Source organism: Phocoena phocoena, chromosome 7, assembly GCF_963924675.1.
Source record: "Phocoena phocoena chromosome 7, mPhoPho1.1, whole genome shotgun sequence".
In the NCBI taxonomy this organism is placed as follows: Eukaryota; Metazoa; Chordata; class Mammalia; order Artiodactyla; family Phocoenidae; genus Phocoena; species Phocoena phocoena.
This window is the reverse complement of record NC_089225.1, coordinates 81418376-81440942: the sequence shown is the minus strand read 5'-3', so window position 1 is coordinate 81440942 and position 22567 is coordinate 81418376. Positions and strand designations below refer to the sequence as shown.

Here is a 22567-nt window from a genome sequence, read left to right as displayed (position 1 = left end):
ACCAGAGAAGCCCCCTTCTTGCATCTTCTTGATCTTTGCCTCCATTCTTTTTCCGGGGTCCTGGATCATCTTCACCATCATTATTCTGAATTCTTTTTCTGGAAGGTTGCCTATCTCCACTTCATTTAGTTGTTTTTCTGGGGTTTTATCTTTTTCCTTCATCTGGTACATAGCCCTCTGCCTTTTCATCTTGTCTGTCTTTCTGTGAATGTGGTTTTTGTTCCACAGGCTGCAGGGTTGTAGTTCTTCTTGCTTCTGCTGTCTGCCCTGTGGTGGATGTGGCTATCTAAGAGGCTTGTTGTCTCTTCCACTTTTAAGGACTCTGTGATTATGCTGAGTCCATCTGGATAACTAGGATAATCTCCCCAACTTAAAACAAGCTGATTAGCAGCTTTACTTCCCCTTTGCCATGTAGCCTAACATATTCACAGGTTCTGGGCATTAGGACATGGGTATCTTGGGAATCATTATCCTTCCTACAGTATACAGTAAGTAACAAAGTTGCAAGACAGTTTGTAGAGTTTTAATTCCATTTGGATTTGAAAAAATGAATGTTGGTTAGAAATCATGTGGCATAAGGAGTAATCCACTTTAAGAAAACACTGTATTCAAGAATATGACACCAAAAGAGAAGAAAGGTCAGCTACTTTATTCATTTTACCGATTCTCAACAGTTTTGATTGACAGGCAGTAGGACACAATTTGGTTTACGAACAGTGAATCAGTTGCATGAAGTGTGCTTGTGCACTCCCACACCCTCCCAGAGCAGTTCTCTGGTTTCCCCCCGGGCATTGTTTAACTTTTATCAAGGGACCAGTTACTCCCTGATCTCTCATAGATGAGCATAGATTAGACCTGGCCTCAGAACTTTTCTGTATGCTGTGAACTGTACATTTAACTAAAAGTTTATTACTATCACACACAAAGCATAGTACCACTTAGTATCCATATTTATTAAATGAATAGCATTTATTAAATCTGTTCAGATATATCTTTCATTTACATGTACCCTTCATCCAACTTTGAATGAGTCAAAATCTTTCTAAAATAAGCATTAGGTAGAGAGTAATTTCCTCCAGATATACAGATGGGAAACTGTAAGAATTCACAGGCAACCTGGAGTAAACAGATGGTCTTACATCACTCCTGCCGGTGTGGGCTCTTTTCAAAGCACAGTGACGATGCCATACCCTTTTGCAGAAAAATAATGAATTTGGCCCCAGTATTTTTATCATTCACACATCTAAAACCCCATTGCTCTTATTTTCATGAGTTTTGGTGCCCTTAAAAATGCGAATTTCTTAGTTGAAATGCATTGAGCGTTTCTGTCTGCCTGTCAGTATTTCTAGCTCTTACTTTATTAAACATTGAGTTTCTGAAATGATAGGTCATGATATTTGTACTGTTATTTTCATATAACTCTTTTTTATTAAATGGTAGATTTAAAAAACAGATATTTTAAATTCGAACTTCTTTCTTCCAGCCCTTTGGATTATGGTTTTGAATTGAGGTTGATTTGGGGAAAACACTGCTAGTTCCAATACATGGAAAACTTTGTTTTAATGATGGAATTCTGTGTGTGTGCATTACTGGAAAATGAAATTAAAACTGTTTGAATCTGATACATTACTGGAGAGATTGCAGAAATTCTTTTTTTAAATTTTAATTTATTTTATTTATTTATTTTTGGCTGCGTTGGATCTTCGCTGCTGCACGCGGGCTTTCTCTAGTTGCGGTGAGAGGGGATTCCTCTTCATTGCAGTGCACAGGCTTTCCGTTATGGTGGCATCTCTTGTTGCGGAGCACAGGCTCTAGGCACGTGGGCTTCAATAGTTGTGGCTCGTGGACTCTAGAGCACAGGCTCAGTAGTTGTGGTGCATGGGCTTAGTTGCTCTGTGGCATGGGGGATCTTCCGGGACCAGGGCTTGAACCCGTGTCCCCTGCACTGGCAGGCAGATTCTTAACCACTACGCCACCAGGGAAGCCCCAAGAAATTCTTGTTTACTTAATTGGTATTTAAGTGTTCATGTGTCCCAGCAGCATTTAAAAAGTAGCCTTAATTTGTGTGTAATGAATACTTAACACATTGAGTTTTCAGATTGAACTTATTTATAATAAAAAACAAATGAAAAAAATCTGTTGCCTGACAAAGTACAGCTAGGTTGTGGGTAGTCTTTTCTCACTTTGACATTACATTTGACGATCAACAGGCATTTTTATAAGCTCAGTGGGCAGGCTCAGTCTAGAGATTTGACTTTGGCAGGCAGGATATGAAATAGTTTAAATAGTTTTGCTGTATATTTATTGCCCAGTGAATGTGCACTTGTTGGAGAGCTGCCTTTTTTCTTCTTTTTTTAAAATCTGACAGATAAAATAGCAAACTGCTCTTTCACTGCTCTTTGTGCTTACCTGGGTTTTGCCGTTTAGGGTTTTATATACCTTTTGCAAGGAGGGAATGATTTGGTGATGGAGTGCTCCCACTGACCGATGGACTCAAAGAAGAAAAGGTAAAACCATTTTTTCCTTTTCCCCTACCCTTCTAGGAAAACACAACAGACAGTTCCACTTATGTGTAGCTTCTCTTCAGTTTAATTTTCTTGTTGATGGCTATTAAGCAGGAATAGTGACATTTGTGTTGACTGGTAAAGAGAGAAACATAATTGCAAGAAAGCTTGTTAGTGGTACACTTCGTTGCTAGTTCCTTTCTTATGCTTATAAAAGGCACAAAATGTCTTCACCATTTTAAAGCTTTTGAGGCCATTTTTTTTGTCATGCATAATTTCAAGTTTTCAAAAGTAGCCTTATTAATTGTAATTCTATCCTTAGAGAACTCGGCGCCATGAATGATATTTTGAAAGGAGGGTTAGGTTTGTGGCTTTCCTTTCATAAAAACATGGTTATGCCTAATTACAGTTCAGAGGAATATTATTTAACAAAAGTAGAGAAAATCCTAGGTATTATAAAATAAAGAAAACCAAAAAAAGTTTCTGTGCCTCATTAAAATATTGGCATCACTGTTCTAGAAAAAAGAATATGAAAATAAATGCCCCATTAATGGCGACACAAAGGAAAATATTATATAAAGGGAAACCCAGAGTATGTTAATGTGGCCTTTTCTTGGAAAGGGAGGCAGTCATTGTTACACAGCTGTGTGTTTTATGTTCTTTGAACTAGGGTTATCAGATGGATAGAATTCTTTGGCTAGAACATGAGTAAAGCATGAAGGATTTTACTGGTACCTGTTATAAATTTAGTTCTTAAAAATTTAAATAAGAATTATAGAGCTTAAACTTGGTATAAAGGGAAATGTGGATCCCTATTCCTTCTGTCTTTCTCATCAAATACTTTTTCTTTAAATACCAAATTAAAAACTAAAAATTTAAAATAAGACTCCAACTTGGGACATGTTATAACTTTAACATCTAAACAAGGAGTTAATGTACTGAGAAGTAAGAATCTTGAAATTTTAAATCAGAAAACTTCAAAAAATAGCCCAGGTTTTGTTTGCTTCTTAGATAGAGACAAGTAATTTGTGGGTTTATCCTCAAATCATTTATATAAATAGTAATTTTACTTCTGCTCCTGTGTCATAACCATGCCATAAAATAGGTGCCAAACTGTCTGACTCAGTCACCCATGTACTGGTAAAAGGTATAAATCTCATGACAGTATGAAGGACAAAAGATACAGTTATGACCTGGAGGAACAAGCTATTTTTAAGCTATTTTTCTTGATATTTGTAGCTCAACGGAAGCTGAAGGATCCAAAGAAAGAGGCCTGGTCCATGTGTGGCAGGCAGGCTCCCGTTCTGTAACACCAGAGAGATTGCCAGGCTGGGGAGGAAAGACTGTTCTTCATGCGGCCCTTGGAGTGAAACATGGAGTTCTTCTGACTGAAGGTATTGAAAAGAACGGCTTAGCCAACACTAACTGAGACTCTGACCAGTGTCGGAGCATATAGGAGCCGCTGAGAGTTACTGGATACGAGGGATTCTGAGTGAACTTTGCTGGAACTTATGCTTTTTTTGTTTTCAAAATATGTTCTTACTCCCTTCATCAGAAATCAGATGAGTTCTTATATTTAAGATGTACCATAACTAGAATAAAAGGGAGAATTACAGTCTAAAAATTTTAGTAGTGATAAGTACATGAAAAATGAGATTTTTTAAAAGATTACATATTCAGAGACCCTTTTACTATACCTTTGTTCATTAAATGTATCAGAATAATAATGCTAATAATAGCTAATGTTTATTAAACAATTATATGTGCCAGGCACCGCACTAAGCACTTTGTATGCATTATCTCACTGAGTCCTCACAACCACCTTATGCGGTAGCTGCTGTTATTATCCCCACTTCACAGATGAGGAAGCTGAAGGTCAGGGAGGTTAAATTGTTTTCCCAAGTACACACGACTACTTAAAGGGTCAGAGTTAGGATGGGAACCCAGAGAGTCTAATTTCAAAATTTGCTTTTTAAATCTCTTGGCTGTACTGTCTCAGTACCGTTTTTCTCAGGCATAAATAGCAGCTCATAAGAACATATAATAAAATCTACAAATCTATATCAGAAACATAGGCTGTAATTTATAGAGAGCTGCCTTTAATTTTGATGGCACTTTACCTACTAAGTCATGGCAAATTTGATTTGGGTCAGGACTGCCATCAGCTTCACTAATTTATAAATTTCTACTCTGTAAGTATTAAGTATTTAACAATGCTTTGGTATTTTCCTTGTAGGAACTAAGGGAAGACAGATTCTAGGAAACAAAGCTTAAATCTGACCATGGTGGTTTTTTGGGGCAAACATGGATTTCTTTCTAATTTCTTTATTATTATGTCACTTTTATTATAATAATACATAATACTATTATTATTATTGTATTAGGCCAGAATTTGGAGGAAGCCTTATTTTTCAAATGTGAACTATATCCAGTACCTGTGGGCTTCCAAATCTATAGTTCTCAAACATATATAAATAGAATTCTGTTACTGTCGTTTTATTAGCCCCTCAGTAAGATATTTAGGAATCCTTCATGAGCATATCTTTAAACATATAGAATCAAACCTAAAAGCCTGGGAAGACTGAGGGAAAACTTAAAAAAAAAATGTAAATAACCTATGTTCATGTTTAAGCAGTGTTCTGGTTTAAGTGTCAAAGTAACAAAAAATCTCGGCTCACACAAATGTGTAGCTTGAAATGGCACAAAGATCTCTGGTACTTTCTTTTCTAAGTGAGGAAATGGTACTGATTGAATACTAGAAATTTTCAAGCTTTGTCTCTATTCAGTTTAACCATTAGCTCATAATTCAATGAGGACACCTCATTGACTCACTATTTTTGAGGTATTCCAGGTTAAAAAAATGATGTCTAAATATTCACTTCTCTGCAATTTGCTCTGGAGAGACTGTTATTCTAATGGAATATAATACCAATTGAAAGTGTTGGTGAACTGTTGCAAGTGTGTTATGTCACTTGGGAAGAAAAGTTTAAAAGATCTTAACCAGTGAGCTTATTTTCTCACTACTCTATCCAAATTAGAAATTCCCTAATAAAAACTGATCTTCCTCTAGCCACTATTGTGTTTTTCCTTACATAGATGTTGTAGTGAGTTTGAGTGTATAAATGTATCTGCCATGTGTAATAGGCCAAAGATAAAGTATGCCTTTTTTTCATCAGCAGCTCAATTGCTGCTGGAGGAAAAATAGTACCTATTTTCATTAATTAAAAAAAAAAAGGGTGACCCTCTGGTCACATAGGAAAGAAAGGATGGTGGGCTTTGTTTAATATTTTTCAAAACCCATGGCCAAGTCTTTGTTCCATTTGAGTTTTTTAGCTAGCATAAATCATTTGCCCATACCCCCAAATTTCCCCAATACCTGCAGTAAAACTATGACTTGGTAGCACACGTGAACACAAATAGGTTATCATCATTCATGTACCCAACTCACTGGTGCCTTCCCTTTTAATTCTAAAGCTAGCCAGTCATGGCTTCATTTGTTTTTTTTCTTTGTTTTGTTGTGATTTGCTTTTTAAACAAATGACACCTCAGGAAGGCTATCTAGTACACAATATATATTATAAATAACATTTAAAAATTATACATAGTATGGTACACAACGTCATGTTAACATTGGTGCCCTCAGTCCAAGCTGGAGGTATAAAGCTAATTTCATAGTTTTGGCCAAAGTGAATCTCTAATATTTTTATGTCATTGCATAATTTTTTGCTGCTCTGACTTATTCAGTAGTAGTGAATGTTGTAGATATTAGCAAATGTGTCTGTTTTATCTTCTGCTTATTTTATCTGATCATGTCATGGTCATTATTTTGTCTTTGAACTCTTGGAATCTGCTTCTATAATAGCCTGCAATGATAGCCATTAGTAACGGATCGATGCTAGGAGTTTGTAGGATAAGGCTGAAGGAGAGGAGCAATACCCTTCATTTGAAGTAGTCTCCTTTAATTTGTAGAAATTGTCACTATATTTCAGAATGTTAAAAGATGTTATTTGTTAAAAGATTCCTAAGTGTGGAATGCTATCTGCTTCAACCAAATTTCTACAACTGTGCTTTTGAAAATTAAAAAAAGAAAAAAAAATTCTATTTTGTTAAACCTAGAGGGGACTAAAAGTTAGCTGATAAAATTTCTATTGAATTCACTAACACCCTCCCTTTTTTTTTTTTTTTTTCAAACCTTCAGATGGCGAGGTCTACAGCTTTGGGACTCTCCCCTGGAGAAGTGAACCAGCAGAGATTTGTCCGAGTAGCCCCATTCTAGAAGAGGTGCTGGTTGGGCAGTATGTTGTTACTGTGGCAACAGGGAGTTTCCACAACGGAGCAGTGACAGAAAGTGGCGTAGTGTACATGTGGGGGGAGAACTCTGCTGGCCAGTGTGCGGTAGCTAACCAGCAGTATGTTCCGGAACCAAATCCTGTCAGCATTTCTGATTCCGAGACCAGTCCTTTGTTAGCGGTCAGGGTCTTGCAGCTGGCATGTGGCGAGGAGCACACTCTGGCATTGTCCCTAAGCAGGGAGATTTGGGCATGGGGTACCGGTTGTCAGTTGGGTCTCATTACCACTACCTTCCCCGTGACAAAGCCACAAAAGGTGGAACATCTTGCTGGGCGAGTAGTGCTACAAGTTGCCTGTGGTGCGTTCCACAGCTTAGCCCTGGTGCAGTGCCTCCCTTCCCAGGATCTGAAGCCAGTGCCAGAAAGATGTAACCAGTGCAGCCAGCTGTTAATTACAATGACTGACAAAGAAGACCATGTGATTATATCAGACAGCCATTGCTGTCCATTAGGCGTGACACTGTCAGAATCCCAGTCAGAAAACCAGGCCAGCACTGCCATCAGCCCCTCCACTGAAACCCTTGATGGCAAGGGAGAAGTGTTTGAGAACACCTTCGTACAAAATGAGCTGCCTGCTGCTACCGAACTGAATGTTGGAAATGTTCAGACCACAAGTGTTGAGACCATTTCCTCCCCACAAGATGTCATGGGAACACCTGAAATTTCTTCTGCAAGAAGTATACCATCGTACCCTGACACTCAGGCAGTAAATGAATACGTGCAGAAACTGTCAGATCATTCAGTAAGAGAGAACTCAGAGAATGGTGAAAAGCCAGTGCCATCTCAGGTACCTGCTACATTTTATAATATAAAGTTGAACCATATGAGTTTTCTTGAGAAACTTTAAAATACCTAAGGGTTGGTACCATTTTTTTATTTTTTGAGTTTGACTATTAATCTGTCTTATCATGCAAGCCTAGATAAGGAAAACCCTGGATTAATTCAAAATTACTCTTCATGTTCAAATTCTGGCCTTTATTTATGATGTTGAAAGATGTTATTCTGGGATTCTTTTGTAAGTAGAAAAATCCCATTTTTTTTCCCCAAGTACTTTTTCCCCCATGGCTAAGGTGGGCCCCTGAAGTGTTTAATCTAACATGACTATATATTCACAAAGAATTCTCTTATCTGTATTTGTAGCACTCTTCAGATACTGTTGAGAAAAATCCTTTCCTTCTTTATCAGAGAAGTTTGCTGTGTGGCGGATCCCTCCCTCGCTTATAGGCAGACTTGAAACTGACTGGCATTACATACTGTTCGAATTCTTTTCAGTTATACCAGTGGTCCTCACTGGGCATCACTGGGTGGAGGGTTTTATATTCTCTTCATCTGGTTTAAACTACTTTCACTTTGAAAACTTGTAGTAAGTGGAGAAAAGCTATTTACCAGGGGCATGTAGTAAGCTGTGTCTCCCTACTTAAAACAAATTGTTCTAAAGGATACTTGTTTTTTTACTCTTAGTGGAAGCCTTTTGCTTTTGCTTTTCCAGAACTCTAAGAAAACAAATCTAAACAAAAACATATAATCCTAGGGACTTCCTTGGTGGTCCAGTGGTTAAGACTCAAAAAAAAAAAAAAAAACTAATCATAAAAGAGCTGCCTTGTGGCATTGCTTTCAGGTTTTTGAAACCACATAGCCTCTGGATTCTTCATCACTGTTGTTTACTGGTTCAGAATGGGAACGTGGCTTAGAGGTGTTTTTAGAAACAGTTTTTATTTCACAGTCTACTCACCGAAACTTGTAGATGTTTGATTTTTTTTTTTTAAGTTTTTATTAAGAAGCTGTTTGGAGAAAGAAAAATCTAAACAAAGCGAAAGTAATAATTGAACAGGACTCGTACATGCTTATAAAAAAGTTAGATTTTGACTTTCCAAAAGTCATTTCTCTGATTTATTAAAGTTGTAGTTAAAAGTTTATTTACTGTTTATTTGAATAATAGATTATCATCATTGAAATTGCACTTTCCTTTGGACCTGTTTGGTTAAACATTTAAAGTTTTGGTTACCTATGCTAGTTTTGGCAGTGTGTGTTTAGCTAAGTGTAATTCCATCTTTGTAAATAGTGTCTCAATCATACAGCTAACCATTAGGAATTTATGTGGCTTAGGACAAGTTTTCTTCTTCTGGCCAGATGTAATTGAAAGAATATCTCACGTTTGTGAAATAAACTAAAGTATTTGGCAATGAAGCATATATTTCATTATTGCATTTTGCTGTTGGTTGATTGGAACCCCTGAAATTATGTCTTCCATCAAAATTGCTGGGCATGTGTTTTTGTTTTATTTATTTACTTATTTTATGAATTGTTAAATATAATTAAGTAGAGGAGCCTGTTAGAACAATAGTTTAAAGTTTATAGAAGGTAGAGTTTTTTTGACTTTCCTCCACCTAATGGTAAGAACTCTCTAAATTAGTCACCCCTAAATACCATCACTGCTTCTGTTATAAGCTTTTGTAAATAGATGGTGGAAATAGTGACACCAGTTTTTCTGAACAAGTTATCATGAGAACTGTGTCACCAAGGAAGTAATAGGCTTTGTATTTATCTTTTTTTATATGGTATATTTGTTTATTTTGTTGGATATTTTAATTAAAGACTCACATTTTGTTGAATTTAGTATTGAACAGAATGTATTGAGTGCCTACTACATGTCAGGCACTGTGCAGGGAACAGGAATTATTTCCTTTAAGAAAAATCAGAAGTCAGTGTTAAAAAATATTTTTGGTTTGGTTTGCAATTCAGGACAAATTAAGATATACACACACCCCCTTCCACCCCTTGGGATCTTTGGGTAGCATAGGAAACAAAATTTTCATTGTGACCTATGCTCATGAGCTGAAAGCTTTTTCGTGTGTTAAGTAGGTATATCTAGTGACTTTCTTTTTTAGTAAACAGTGGTGCTGGACAGCTCAGAGTAAGTTTTAACTGATTTTTCACTAAGATATCAGAAAGCTTTAGTTGGCTTTCTAATACAGCTGTGAATAACACTAAGAACCTTGGATCCAAATGTTTAATGATTAACCTACCACATTGCTCGATGGTAGTGAGAGCAAAGGTAATCTTTCAGTTTACCTTGCCCCTGGGTCATGGAAAATAACTCTTGATGAGACAGTAGAAGGACAGAAATTTCAGAACATGGTTTGGGGGTGGATAGTTTAGAGGTGTAACTTATTTTCTGCCTGTGTATGCCATATATAAATTTGTGTTCATAAAACATTTAAGGAAAAGCCTTTTCTTCTTAAAATGTAATTTTTTCTCATTATTTCTTGTGTATTTTCTTGTGTATTTGTGTAATTTTTCCTAGTAGTGATCAATAATAAAACTTGCATTTTTTCAACCTTCTATCCAGGGCTATTACCTCATATTGAAGGCGATGTTTTCCATACCTTCCCTCCCCTCTCCCTTCTGCTGTGTTTATTTTATAAAAGCAGCTGGGACCTATTTTTAAATACCATGATAAAACACCACTCAAACAAAAGGAAGTACTTTTGATAAGGAGCTGTATTTTAAGTACTCATTTCCATCTAATGTGTTAAATCTGTGATCAAGAAGGGATACCTTTAGGTTGGAGATGAAGAGACCTCTTGTTGTTTTAGATTCTTGTATTTGCAAATAGTGATAGATGTTACACTTTCTTTTTATTGCTTGCTTGTTGTATATGGGGTTGTATTTTTATATCCTTTTTTACGTGTGTATATTTTAGCCTCTTGTAGCAGAAGCGATTCCTAATCTTCACAGCCCAGCAACCACAAGCACTTCAGCCCTGAACAGCCTAGTGGTCTCTTGTGCATCTGCTGTCGGTGTGAGAGTGGCTGCTACATATGAAGCTGGGACCTTGTCTCTTAGGAAAGTTATGAACTTTTATAGTACAGCCCCTTGTGAACCTGGAGCTCAGGCAGGCAGTAGTCCCATAGGCCCAGAAGGTCTGAAAGATAGCAGAGAAGAACAGGTTAAACAGGAGTCAATGCAAGGAAAGAAGAGTTCAAGTCTTGTGGATATCAGAGAAGAAGAATCAGAGGGAGGCAGCCGAAGACTCTCTCTCCCTGGATTGTTGTCACAAGGTAAGGAAATAACCGGCTTTTGTGAGTTGACTTTTGGTGAATCCAAGATGCTCCTGACATCACATGCCATGTTATAATAAATTCGCTTTCCTAACATATTCATATGTCAAAATTTATTTAATTAAATAGCTTTTTAAAAGCTACATGTTTCTCTGCTTTAGAAATAACTTCAGACCCTCACTTTTTCATAATACCTGCTTCTGCTTATGAACCTTGTTTTGAGTCTTATTTGATTGTTCTGGAATGTAGCAGTAGCCTCCTTATTTCCTGGGTGGGCCTGGACTCCAGATCGATGAAGTTGCAGATGTGATCATTGGGTCAATGAGGAGTTAATGTACTTACGCCCTGAAAGTGAGGATGGTTTTAAGCTTCAATAAGAGAAAGCTTCATTTTCTGAAACCATTAGCAATCAACTTCTTAGAATATTGAGAATATTGCACAGTTGTTTCTTCTACATTTCTCACTCAGTTCAGGAGTCTCAGTCATCTAGACTTTTGCTTCTCAAGGTGGCCTGCAGACCAGCAACATCAGCATCATCTGGGAGTTTGTTAGAAATGCAGGATTTCAGGCTGCATACCAAACTTAGTGAATCAGAATATACATTATAACAAGATCCCAAGGTGATTAACATGCACATTAAAGTTCAAGAAGTATTGGATTAGATCAACCAGGGGTTGGCAAAGTTTCTCTTTTTTTTTTGCCCTGACCAGCGATTGAACCTGTGCCCTTGGCAGTGAAAGCGCAGAGTCCTAACTACTGAACCAGGGAGTTCCTGGCAAACTTTCTCTATAAAGAGCTAAAGAGAAATATTTTGTGATTTGTAGGCCATACAGTCTCTGTTACAACTACTTGACTTTGCTTAAAAGCAGTCATAGATAATACATTAATAAATGAGCTATATTCCAATAAATCTTTATTTACAAAAACAGGCAGTGGACTGTATTTGACCCATGGGCTATAGTTTAGAGCTTTGCACAAAATGGTATAAACCAGTGGTTAGGAAGTTAGGAATACTAGACTAGACTAAAACTTACCTTTTCTGCTATGTCCCTATTCCCTACCTGTGTTCTACTTATTGCTCTCTCTTGTGCCACTGAGTACTTTTGCTATCCTGCCTCCTGATTCTCATTGCCACTAGATTCATCTGTGCAAATAAAACCCTAGTCCTGATTTTATATGTGTGTGTGTGTGTGTGTGTGTGTGTGTGTATCCCATGAATTCTGCTAAGTCTGAAGAATAATCTTGGGCCAAAATGTTCTCATTCTGAAATGTGCTTTAGCATTTTCAGAATAATATAATATTTGAGATCTCCTTGAACCACAAATGTGGGATATTGATTTTTGTCATGCCATTAGACCATGTGAAATATGCAATTCTACTAACAGACTTATTTCTTTAGGTTAAATTTTACTTAGTAAACTTAAAGTATCTTTAGAAAAACTTTTTCATGTACTCTTTTTCTCTCTCTTTTAAAATGATCTAGAATACATCTTTGAGGAAACCTCAAGTAGGTGTATTTGAGTCTTCGTATGTACGAGTGGATGATACATTCACCAGAAAAGATTGTGATCTTAGCCGGGGATGATCACTTTCTTTGTGGCCCACAACTTAATGACCAAGTGACTTAAGTCTATACCTAGTGACATTTGATGATTTTCTTCAAAACATATCCTGTCACCAGATTGGTGTACAAGATTTACACAGTGTTGTACGCCTTTGTTACAATTTTGAACACTCTAAAAGATGTCAGCATTCTTTTTTTTAAATATTAACTTCTCTATAAAATAATTTAAAGTAGGCAGCAAAATACAAAATCTTTTTAGTACTTCCCATTCATAACCATTTCCTCACTGTAGAAACTTTTAAGTTTTATGTCTAAAATAAATCTTTTGTTACAATATTTATAGTATGCTTGACCTTAGACCTTAATTTGAAAAGGCTTAACTTTTTCTTTTTTTACAGGCTTATTAAATATCTTCAAGTACTCTTTCCCTGTGGCACTAATTATAATATTGAAATGATCTAGTTTTAGTACTGATTAGATCATGGCCCTCATTAGGTGTTTTTTTTTTTTTTGCGGTACGCGGGCCTCTCACTGTTGTGGCCTCTCCCGTTGCGGAGCACGGGCTCCGGACGCGCAGGCTCAGCGGCCATGGCTCACGGGCCCAGCCGCTCCGCGGCACGTGGGTCCTCCCGGACCGGGGCACGAACCCGTGTCCCCTGCAGGGGCAGGCGGACTCTCAACCACTGCGCCACCAGGGAAGCCCGGAAAGGCTTAACTTTTAACTCTGCTTTGAAATGGGAAAAATATTTGTTAGCCTTAATGTAGTATTTTGTTAAGCTTATTCTTTAGAATACCAGTTCCATAGGATGTCACGTAGACATTCTGTATAACAAATGTTATACAAAAAAGGATTTTGTGGCTAAGTGTTTGGAAGTGGGGCAGGGTTAAACAGATTTAAACAGGGCTTTTAATTGCAGGACTTTTCAGTACCTTTAGCATGCTAATGCGTGTGTGTGAATCTCTACAGGGCAGGTAGGGGGGAGGAAAGAATGCAGTAGGCAGTGTTTACCAACCTCATTTGACTACTTAATCCCCATTTTGCAGAGAACCTGTAGAATATGCTTCACAAATACCATGTTAGTGTATTTCTTTGAAAATCAACAGTTCATTAAAGCGGTACCTTTTATCTCACCCATCTACTCCCTCATGATATCTCTGGTTTGTTTTCAGTCTCCCCCAGGCTCTTGAGAAAAGCTGCAAGGGTGAAAACGCGGACAGTGGTTCTGACCCCTACATACAGTGGAGAAGCGGATGCGCTCCTGCCTTCTCTGAGAACAGAGGTGTGGACCTGGGGGAAAGGGAAGGAAGGACAGCTGGGGCATGGTGATGTTCTGCCTAGGTGAGTGCTGCCAGTGTTTACTGTTAGAAATTAGCTTAAACAAATAACCTCTCTCCTGGTGAAGGTCTCCAAATCTCATTTCCTCATAGAGGAAATCTGGTTTCTTCTAACTCTAGATTATTATACACCATTAACTCTGATAAAAAACAAAACAAATACCTCCCACCCCAATCAGTCTTAGTCTTGAATTTGTTTCTAGTAATAAAGGACTTAAGTATCTATGGTATATCTTTCCATCTCTTCTTTGATGTATATTCATCTTAGAATACAAAAAGGGGTGTTTGGGATAAGATTGTATTTCATTGGAACACGTGAATGGTTCAAATTTTTAACTTATAAAACACAACCAACAATTTTTTTTTTTACCTGAAAGAGGTCTATCTGCTGCTGCCAGAATAACTATAACCACAGTAATAAACCATGTCTATTCATGTAGATCACGGAAAAACTGTTTTGTTTAAGAGAAACTCTTATGATATTAACAATAGATATTTGTGGAAGTGTGTAAATAGAATGATTATCTAAAATAGCCAGTTAATATAAATGTCTCTTATTCCTAGCAGAGTGAAAGCAACTAATATGTTAAAAAAATGACAACTCCCCTCTTTGGTTGTATTTCATTGTCCTAAGTATATTCTCTGCCATATGAATCATTCAGTTGTTTTATGATTCTTAACAGATTCTGAACTATGGTGGTTAATTAGTGATTAATAGACAAAGATTAGGTTGAAACCATTCAAAATTATTTATATTTAGGAGTAGATTGAACATACATCCAGTATTTTTATTTTAATGTTTTCTTTTGAAATATTTACTTTTACTTGAAAGCACTTACTCCGTAATTTGAGAAAGGCCATGATTCTTGCTGAGAATACTTCTTACTTTGAATTTGTGTGTGTCTGTGTATGTTTTTCTTTAAGGCTTCAACCATTGTGTGTAAAATGTCTGGATGGTAAAGAAGTAATCCATCTGGAGGCAGGTGGTTACCATTCTCTTGCACTTACTGCGAAATCCCAGGTAGGAGACAAACTATTAAAAGCTGATCTTAATTTCGTGGAAGGCCAACCTGATGAGATTGGACCATCATTTATTGAGTATATGCTGTGTGTCAGGCAACAATCCTGTATCTCATTTGGTCTTTTCAGTGTTTTACGTTGCATTGTATTATTTCCATTTTACAGGTGAGGAAAGGGAGGTTTAGAGAAATTACGTAACTTGGCTAAAGTCACACATGTGACTGTAGACTTTGGATTCAACATTGGCCTACTTGACAGAGGAGCTTTCTATAACGTGCTCTTATGGAAAAATAGCACTGAGTTTTCTAGGGTATTGGTGAATTTCTGTTTTCTGATGAAGAAAATCCATAAGTAAGACGCTAAGAAACCAAAACGCATTTCTCTCTTAAAATTGTGGGACCTGAAAGTGACCTCCAGAATCATTTAAAACCATGCCCATATGCATAAACCCTCCTAAGGAAAGTAGTTTTTCAAACTTATTCTTAAATATATTCATATAATGATTCTTCATCAGTCCCTTTATCTTTTTAAGAAAAGTCAATAAAAGATTCTAAAACCTTTAAGTGCTTTATTTTAACTATCACATAGTAGGATAGCCAAAAAGCTATTATAGCTCATATAAATAAATATAAATATTAGGAAAGAAAAGGATAATTTTATTTTTATTAACATATGAATCATCACAAAGCTTAAAAATAAGAAATTAGGAAGGTGGCAAGTTACAAAATAAGCATAAAAATTGCTAGCTTTCTTTAATACATAAGGTGAAGCAGAAAGCATACTTGGGGAAAAAGAAGCTGTTCACAATTACAACAAAAGTATTAAGGAAATAGGAACATCGTTAACAGGAAAAGTGTAGAGCCCACATGACACAAATTCAAGAACTCTTCTAAGTTATAAAAGAAAATAGGAGTAAAGAGAGAAATTTTATTTTTATTATTTTCTGAATTTTATTTATTTTTTTATACAGCACGTTCTTATTAGTCATCCATTTTATACATATCAGTGTATACATGTCAATCCCAATCGCCCAATTCAGCACACCACCATACCCACCCCACCACGGTTTTCCCCCGCTTGGTTTCCATATGTTTGTTCATCTGAGTCTCAACTTCTGCCCTGCAAACCGGTTCATCTGTATCATTTTTCTAGGTTCCACATACATGCGTTAATATACGATATTTGTTTTTCTCTTTCTGACTTACTTCACTCTGTATGACAGTCTCTAGATCCATCCACGTCTCAACAAATGACTCAGTTTTGTTCCTTTTTATGGTTAATATTCCACTGTATATATGTACCACAACTTCTTTATCCATTCGTCTGTTGATGGGCATTTAGGTTGTTTCCATGACCTGGCTATTGTAAACAGTGCTGCAATGAACATTGGGGTGCATGTGTCTTTTTGAATTCTGGTTTTCTCTGGGTATATGCCCAGTAGTGGGATTGCTGGGTCATATGGTAGTTCTATTTTTAGTTTTGTAAGGAACCTCCATACTGTTCTCCATAGTGGCTGTATCAATTTACATTCCCACCAACAGTGCAAGAGGGTTACCATTTCTCCACACTCCCTCCAGCATTTGTTGTTTGTAGATTTTCTGATGATGCCCATTCTAACTGGTGTGAGGTGATACCTCATTGTAGTTTTGATTTGCATTTCTCTAATAATTAGTGATGTTGAGCAGCTTTTCATGTGCTTCTTGGCCATCTGTATGTCTTCTTTGGAGAAATATCTATTTAGGTCTTCTGCCATTTTTGGATTGGCTTGTTTGTTTCTTTAGTATTGAGCTGCATGAGCTGTTTATATATTTTGGGGATTAATCCTTTGTCTGTTGATTCGTTTGCGAATATTTTCTCCCATTCTGAGGGTTGTCTTTTCGTCTTTTTTATGGTTTCTTTTGCTGTGCAAAAGCTTTGAAGTTTCATTAGGTCCCATTTGTCTATTTTTCTTTTTATTTCCATTACTCTAGGAGGTGGGTCAAAAAAGATCTTGCTGTGATTTATGTCAAAGAGTGTTCTTCGGGGCTTCCCTGGTGACGCAGTGGTTGAGAGTCCGCCTGCTGATGCAGGGGACACGGGTTCGTGCCCCGGTCTGGGAAGAACCCACATGGCGCAGAACGGCTAGGCCCGTGAGCCATGGCTGCTGAGCCTGCACGTCCAGAGCCTGTGTTCTGCAACGGGAGAGGCCACAACAGTGAGAGGCCCGCGTACCGCAAAAAAAAAAAAAAAAAAAGAGTGTTCTTCCTATGTTTTCCTCTAAGAGTTTTATAGTATCCGGTCTTACATTTAGGTCTCGAATCCATTTTGAGTTTATTTTTTTGTATGGTACTAGGGAGTGTTCTAATTTCATTGTTTTACATGTAACTGTCTAGTTTTCCCAGCACCACTTATTGAAGAGACTGTCCTTTCTCCATTGTATATCTTTGCCTCCTTTGTCAAAGATTAGTTGACCATAGGTTCGTGGGTTTATCTCTGGGTTTTCTATCTTGTTCCATTGATCTATGTTTCTGTTTTTGTGCTAGTACCATATTGTCTTGATTACTGTAGCTTTGTATAGTATAGTCTGAAGTCAGGGAGTCTGATTCCTCCAGCTCCTTTTTTTCCCCTCAAGACTGCTTTGGCTATTCAGGGTCTTTTGTGTCTCCATACAAATTTTGAGATAATTTGTTCTAGTTCCGTAAAAAATGCCATTGGTAATTTGATAGTGATTGCATTGAATCTGTAGATTGCTTTGGGTGGTATAGTCATTTTCACAGTATTGATTATTCTAATCCAAGAACATGGTATATCTCTCCATCTGTTGGTATCATCTTTAATTTCTTTCATCAGTGTCTTATAGTTTTCTGCATACAGATCTTTTGTCTCCCTAAGTAGGTTTATTCCTTGGTATTTTATTCTTTTTGTTGCAATGGTAAATGGAATGTTTCCTAAATTTCTCTTTCAGATTTTTCATCATTAGTATATAGGAATGCAAGAGATTTCTGTGCATTAATTTTGTGTCCTACAACTTTACCGAATTCATTGATAGACTCTAGTAGTTTTCTGGTGCCATCTTTAGGATTCTCTATGTATGGTATCATGTCATCTGCAAACAGTGACAGTTTTACTTCTTCTTTTCCAATTTGTATCCTTTTATTTCTTTTTCTTCTCTGATTGCCATGGCTAGGACTTCCAAAACTATGTTGAATAATAATGGTGAGAGTGGACATCCTTTTCTTGTTCTTGATCTTAGGGGAAATGCTCTCAGTTTTTCACCATTGAGAATGATGTTTGCTGTGGGTTTGTCGTACATGGCCTTTATTATGTTGAGGTAGGTTCCCTCTATGCCCACTTTCTGGAGAGTTTTTTTCATAAATGGGTGTTGAATTTGTCAAAGGCTTTTTCTGCATCTATTGAGATGATCATGTGGTTTTTATTCTTCAGCTTGTTAATATGGTGTATCACATTGATTTCTTTGCATGTATTGAAGAATCCTTGCATCGCTGGGAGAAATCCCACTTGATCATGGTGTATGATCCTTTTAACGTGTTGTTGGATTCTGTTTGCTAGTATTTTGTTGAGGATTTTTGCATCTATATTCATCAGTGATATTGGTCTGTAATTTTCTTTTTTTGTAGTATCTTTGTCTGGTTTTGGTATCGGGGTGATGGTGGCCTCATACAATGAGTTTGGAAGTGTTCCTTCCTCTGCAATTTTTTGGAGAGTTTGAGAAGGATGGTTGTTAGCTCTTCTCTAAATGTTTGATAGAATTCACCTGTGAAGCCATCTGGTCCTGGACTTCTGTTTGTTGGAAGATTTTTAATCACACTTTCAATTTCGTTACTTGTGATTGGTCTGTTCATATTTTCTATTTCTTCCTGGTTCAGCCTTGGATGTTATACCTTTCTAAGAATTTGTCTGTTTCTTCCAGGTTGTCCATTTTATTGGCATAGAGTTGTTTGCAGTAGTCTCTTAGGATGCTTTGTATTTCTGCGGTGTCTGTTGTAACTTCTCCTTTTTCATTTCTAATTTTATTGATTTGAGTCCTCTCCTTCTTTTTCTTGATGAGTCTGGCTAACGGTTTATCAATTTTGTTTATCTTCTCAAAGAAACAGCTTTTAGTTTTATTGATCTTTGCTATTGTTTTCTTTGTTTCTATTTCATTTATTTCTGCTCTGATCTTTATGATTTCTTTCCTTCTGCTAACTTTGGGTTTTGTTTGTTCTTGTTTCCCTAGTTCCTTCAGGTGTAAGGTTAGATTGTTTATTTGAGATTTTTCCTGTTTCTTGAGGTAGGCTTGTATAGCTGTAAACTTCCCTCTTAGAACTGTTCTTGCTGCATCCCATAGGTTTTGGATTGTCATGTTTTCATTGTCATGTGTGTCTAGGTATGTTCTGATTTCCTCTTTGATATCTTCAGTGACCTCTTGGTTATTTAGTAATGTATTGTTTAGCCTCCATGTGTTTGTGTTTTTTACGTTTTTTCCCCTGTAATTCATTTCTAATCTCATAGCACTGTGGTCAGAAAAGATACTTGCTGTGATTTCAGTTTTCTTAAATTTACTGAGGCTTGATTTGTGACCCAAGATGTGATCTATCCTGGAGAATGTTCCATGTGCACTTGAGAAGAAAGTGTAATCTGCAGTTTTTGGATGGAATGTCCTATAAATATCAATTAAATCTATGTGGTCTATTGTGTCATTTAAAGCTTGTGTTTCCTTACTAATTTTATGTTTGGATGATCTGTGCATTAGGTTAAGTGAGGTGTTAAAGTCCCCCACTATTTTTGTGTTACTGTCGATTTTTCTCTTTTATAGCTGTTAAGAGTTGCCTTATGTATTGAGGTGCTCCCATGTTGGGTGCATATATATTTATAATTGTTATATCTTCTTTTTGGATTGATCCCCTGTTCATTATGTAGTGTCCTTCCTTGTCTCTTGTAACATTCTTTATTTTAAAGTCTATTTTATCTGATATGAGTATTGCTACTCCAGCTTTCTTTGGATTTCCATTTGTATGAAATATCTTTTTCCATCCCCTCACTTTCAGTCTGAATGTGTCCCTAGGTCTGAAGTGGGTCTCTTGTAGATAGCATATATATGGGTCTTGTTTTTGTATCCACTCAGCAAGCCTGTGTCTTTTGGTTGGAGCATTTAATCCATTCACGTTTAGGGTAATTATCCCTATGTATGTTCCTATGCCCATTTTCTTAATTGCTTTGGGTTTGCTTTTGTAGGTTCTTTTCTTCTCTTGTGTTTCCCACTTAGAGAAGTTCCTTTAGCATTGTTGTAGAGCTGGTGTGGTGGTGCTGAATTCTCTTAGCTTTTGCTTGTCTGTAAAGTTTTTGATTTCTCCATCAAATCTGAATGAGATCGTTGACAGGTAGAGTCATCTTGGTTGTAGCTTCTTCCCTTTCATCACTTTCAGTATATCTTGCCACTCCTTCTGGCTTGTAGAGTTTCTGCTGAGAAATCAGCTGTTAATCTTGTTGGAGTTCCCTTGTATGTTATTTGTCGTTTTTCCCTTGCTGCTTTTAATAATTTTTCTTTGTCTTTAATTTTTGCCAATTTGATTACTATGTGTCTCGGTGTGTTTCTCCTTGGGTTTATCCTGTATGGGACTCTCTGCACTTCCTGGACTTGGGTGGCTATTTCCTTTCCCATGATAGGGAAGTTTTCAGCTATAATTTCTTCAAATATTTTCTCTGGTCCTTTCTCTCTCTCTTCTCCTTCTAGGACCCCTATAATGCAAATGTTGTTGTGTTTAATGTTGTCCCAGAGGTCTCTTAGGCTGTCTTCATTTCTTTTCATTCTTTTTTCTTTATTCTGTTTGCAGCAGTGAATTCCACCAGTCTGTCTTCCAGGTCACTTATCTGTTCTTCTGCCTCAGTTATTCTGCTATTGATTCCTTCTAGTGTAGTTTTCATTTCAGTTATTGTATTTTTCATCTCTGTTTGTTTGTTGTTGAGTCTTCTAGGTCTTTGTTAAATATTTCTTGCATCTTCTCGATCTTTGCCTCCATTCTTTTTCCGAGGTCCTGAATCATCTTCACTATCATTATTCTGAATTCTTTTCTGGAAGGTTGCCTATCTCCACTTCATTTAGTTGTTTTTCTGGGCGTTTATCTTGTTCCTTCATCTGGTACATAGCCCTCTGCCTTTTCAACTTGTCTATCTTTCTGTGAATGTGGTTTTTGTTCCACAGGCTGCAGGATTGTTGTCAAGAAATTTTATTTTTAGATGAGAAGAATCAACATTGCAAAAATGCCATTTCTCCTAGATTATTAAATCAGTAGAGTGTAAATTCTGTACAATCCCCAAATATTCCAATAGAATATTTACAACTTAATAAAGTGATTCCCAAAATTATTCTAGGAGAATAAACGTAGGAGTTGCCACATAAATTCTGAAAAAGAACAGAAAGGAAGAGTAAGAATTATCCTTATAAAATATATTATAAAACTACAAGCAGATTATTATAACAGAAATACACCTGTAGAATTGAAATAGACCCAAGTGTATATGAGAATTTAGTCTATGATAAAAAGTGGGCATTTCAAATCAGTTGGAAAAACAAGACTGAGTGTTCATTAAGTACTGTTAGAACCACTGGCTTCTTTTTTCCAGAAGAAAATTAAGATAACTTTACATATTCTAATTCCAGATGGAGTAAGGATGTAGATTTTAAGAAATAAAACCTTACAGGTGTAAGAACACAGTTAGGTGATTTTTTTTTTCAGTAATCTTAGGAGTAGAAAAAGACATGACATCAAAACCAGAAATTAGAAAGTGAAGGTGATATGTTTGTCTCCGTAATAATTCAGCAGTCCCATACAGCATAAACCAAAACACAAACCAAAAAAACCCCATAAACTAAATTAAGATACATAACATACAGGAAAAAAAATTTGTAACATATATGACTGTGTTATTACCTGGTCCATAAAGAAAAATTGTGAAAGGACATTTGTATGTCATTCATAGAAGAAAAAATAGAAATGGCCAGCAAGAAATGAAAAGGTGGTCAACTACTCAGTAAGCAGATTTAAATTAAAACAAAATTTTCTCACCTATCATGTTAGCAAGGATTGCATTTAGTACTAAGTGTTGGTGAGAGTGTGGGGAAAAGGTACACACAGTGCTGGTGGGAATGGAATGTACACTGGACTTTGCTGGAAGACAGTTTGTCAGTATGTATCAAAAATCAGAATGTGTGTTCATTGACCCAGAGTTCTTTGCCTAGGAACTTATCTTAAGGAAATATATACACTAATATATATATCCAAGGATTTTAAATGTAATTTTTATATTAAGTAATTGGAAAGAAATTATTAATAAATGTACTTACTTCGTTAGGTAATTGATTAAACTATACCCACAGTGGAGTTTTATGTAGTTATTATAAATGATATTGTAGCTCTGTACTTGTTGACCTAGAAAAATGTCAGTGCAGAGCATTACATAAAAAACATCAGGTCACAAAACAGCATTGATAGTAGAGTCCCATTTTGTATATTCATTATATCTAGTAGATATTAAAATTTCTGGAATTATACTGATATATGTGTATGTTCCTAAAACAAGGTAGTATCAGTAGTTATCTCTAAGTGGTTGATTCATCAGTGGTTTTCACTTCCTTTTTATTTCTTCGTACTGTCACAGTCTTGTACAGTGATCATGAATTGCTTTTATAATCAGAATAAACAAAACCATTTTCATTAAACATAGCCATTGCAATCTGGTTGTTTTTTGTCTGTA

The 22567-nt window shown here is 36.5% G+C and overlaps 1 protein-coding gene across 2 annotated transcripts in view; it reads left to right on the top strand.

Annotated features, from left to right (window-relative positions):
- Window positions 1-2487: 2487 nt before the first annotated feature.
- Window positions 2488-22567, top strand: part of ALS2 (alsin Rho guanine nucleotide exchange factor ALS2) — a 68099-nt gene continuing 48019 nt past the window's right edge. For both annotated transcript variants that reach the window (XM_065880097.1, XM_065880096.1), the window contains exons 1-6: window positions 2488-2507; window positions 3744-3898; window positions 6703-7640; window positions 10557-10914; window positions 13649-13817; window positions 14738-14834. In XM_065880097.1, coding sequence (XP_065736169.1) covers window positions 2488-2507; window positions 3744-3898; window positions 6703-7640; window positions 10557-10914; window positions 13649-13817; window positions 14738-14834 — 1737 coding nt within the window. The remainder of the gene's footprint in view (window positions 2508-3743; window positions 3899-6702; window positions 7641-10556; window positions 10915-13648; window positions 13818-14737; window positions 14835-22567) is intronic.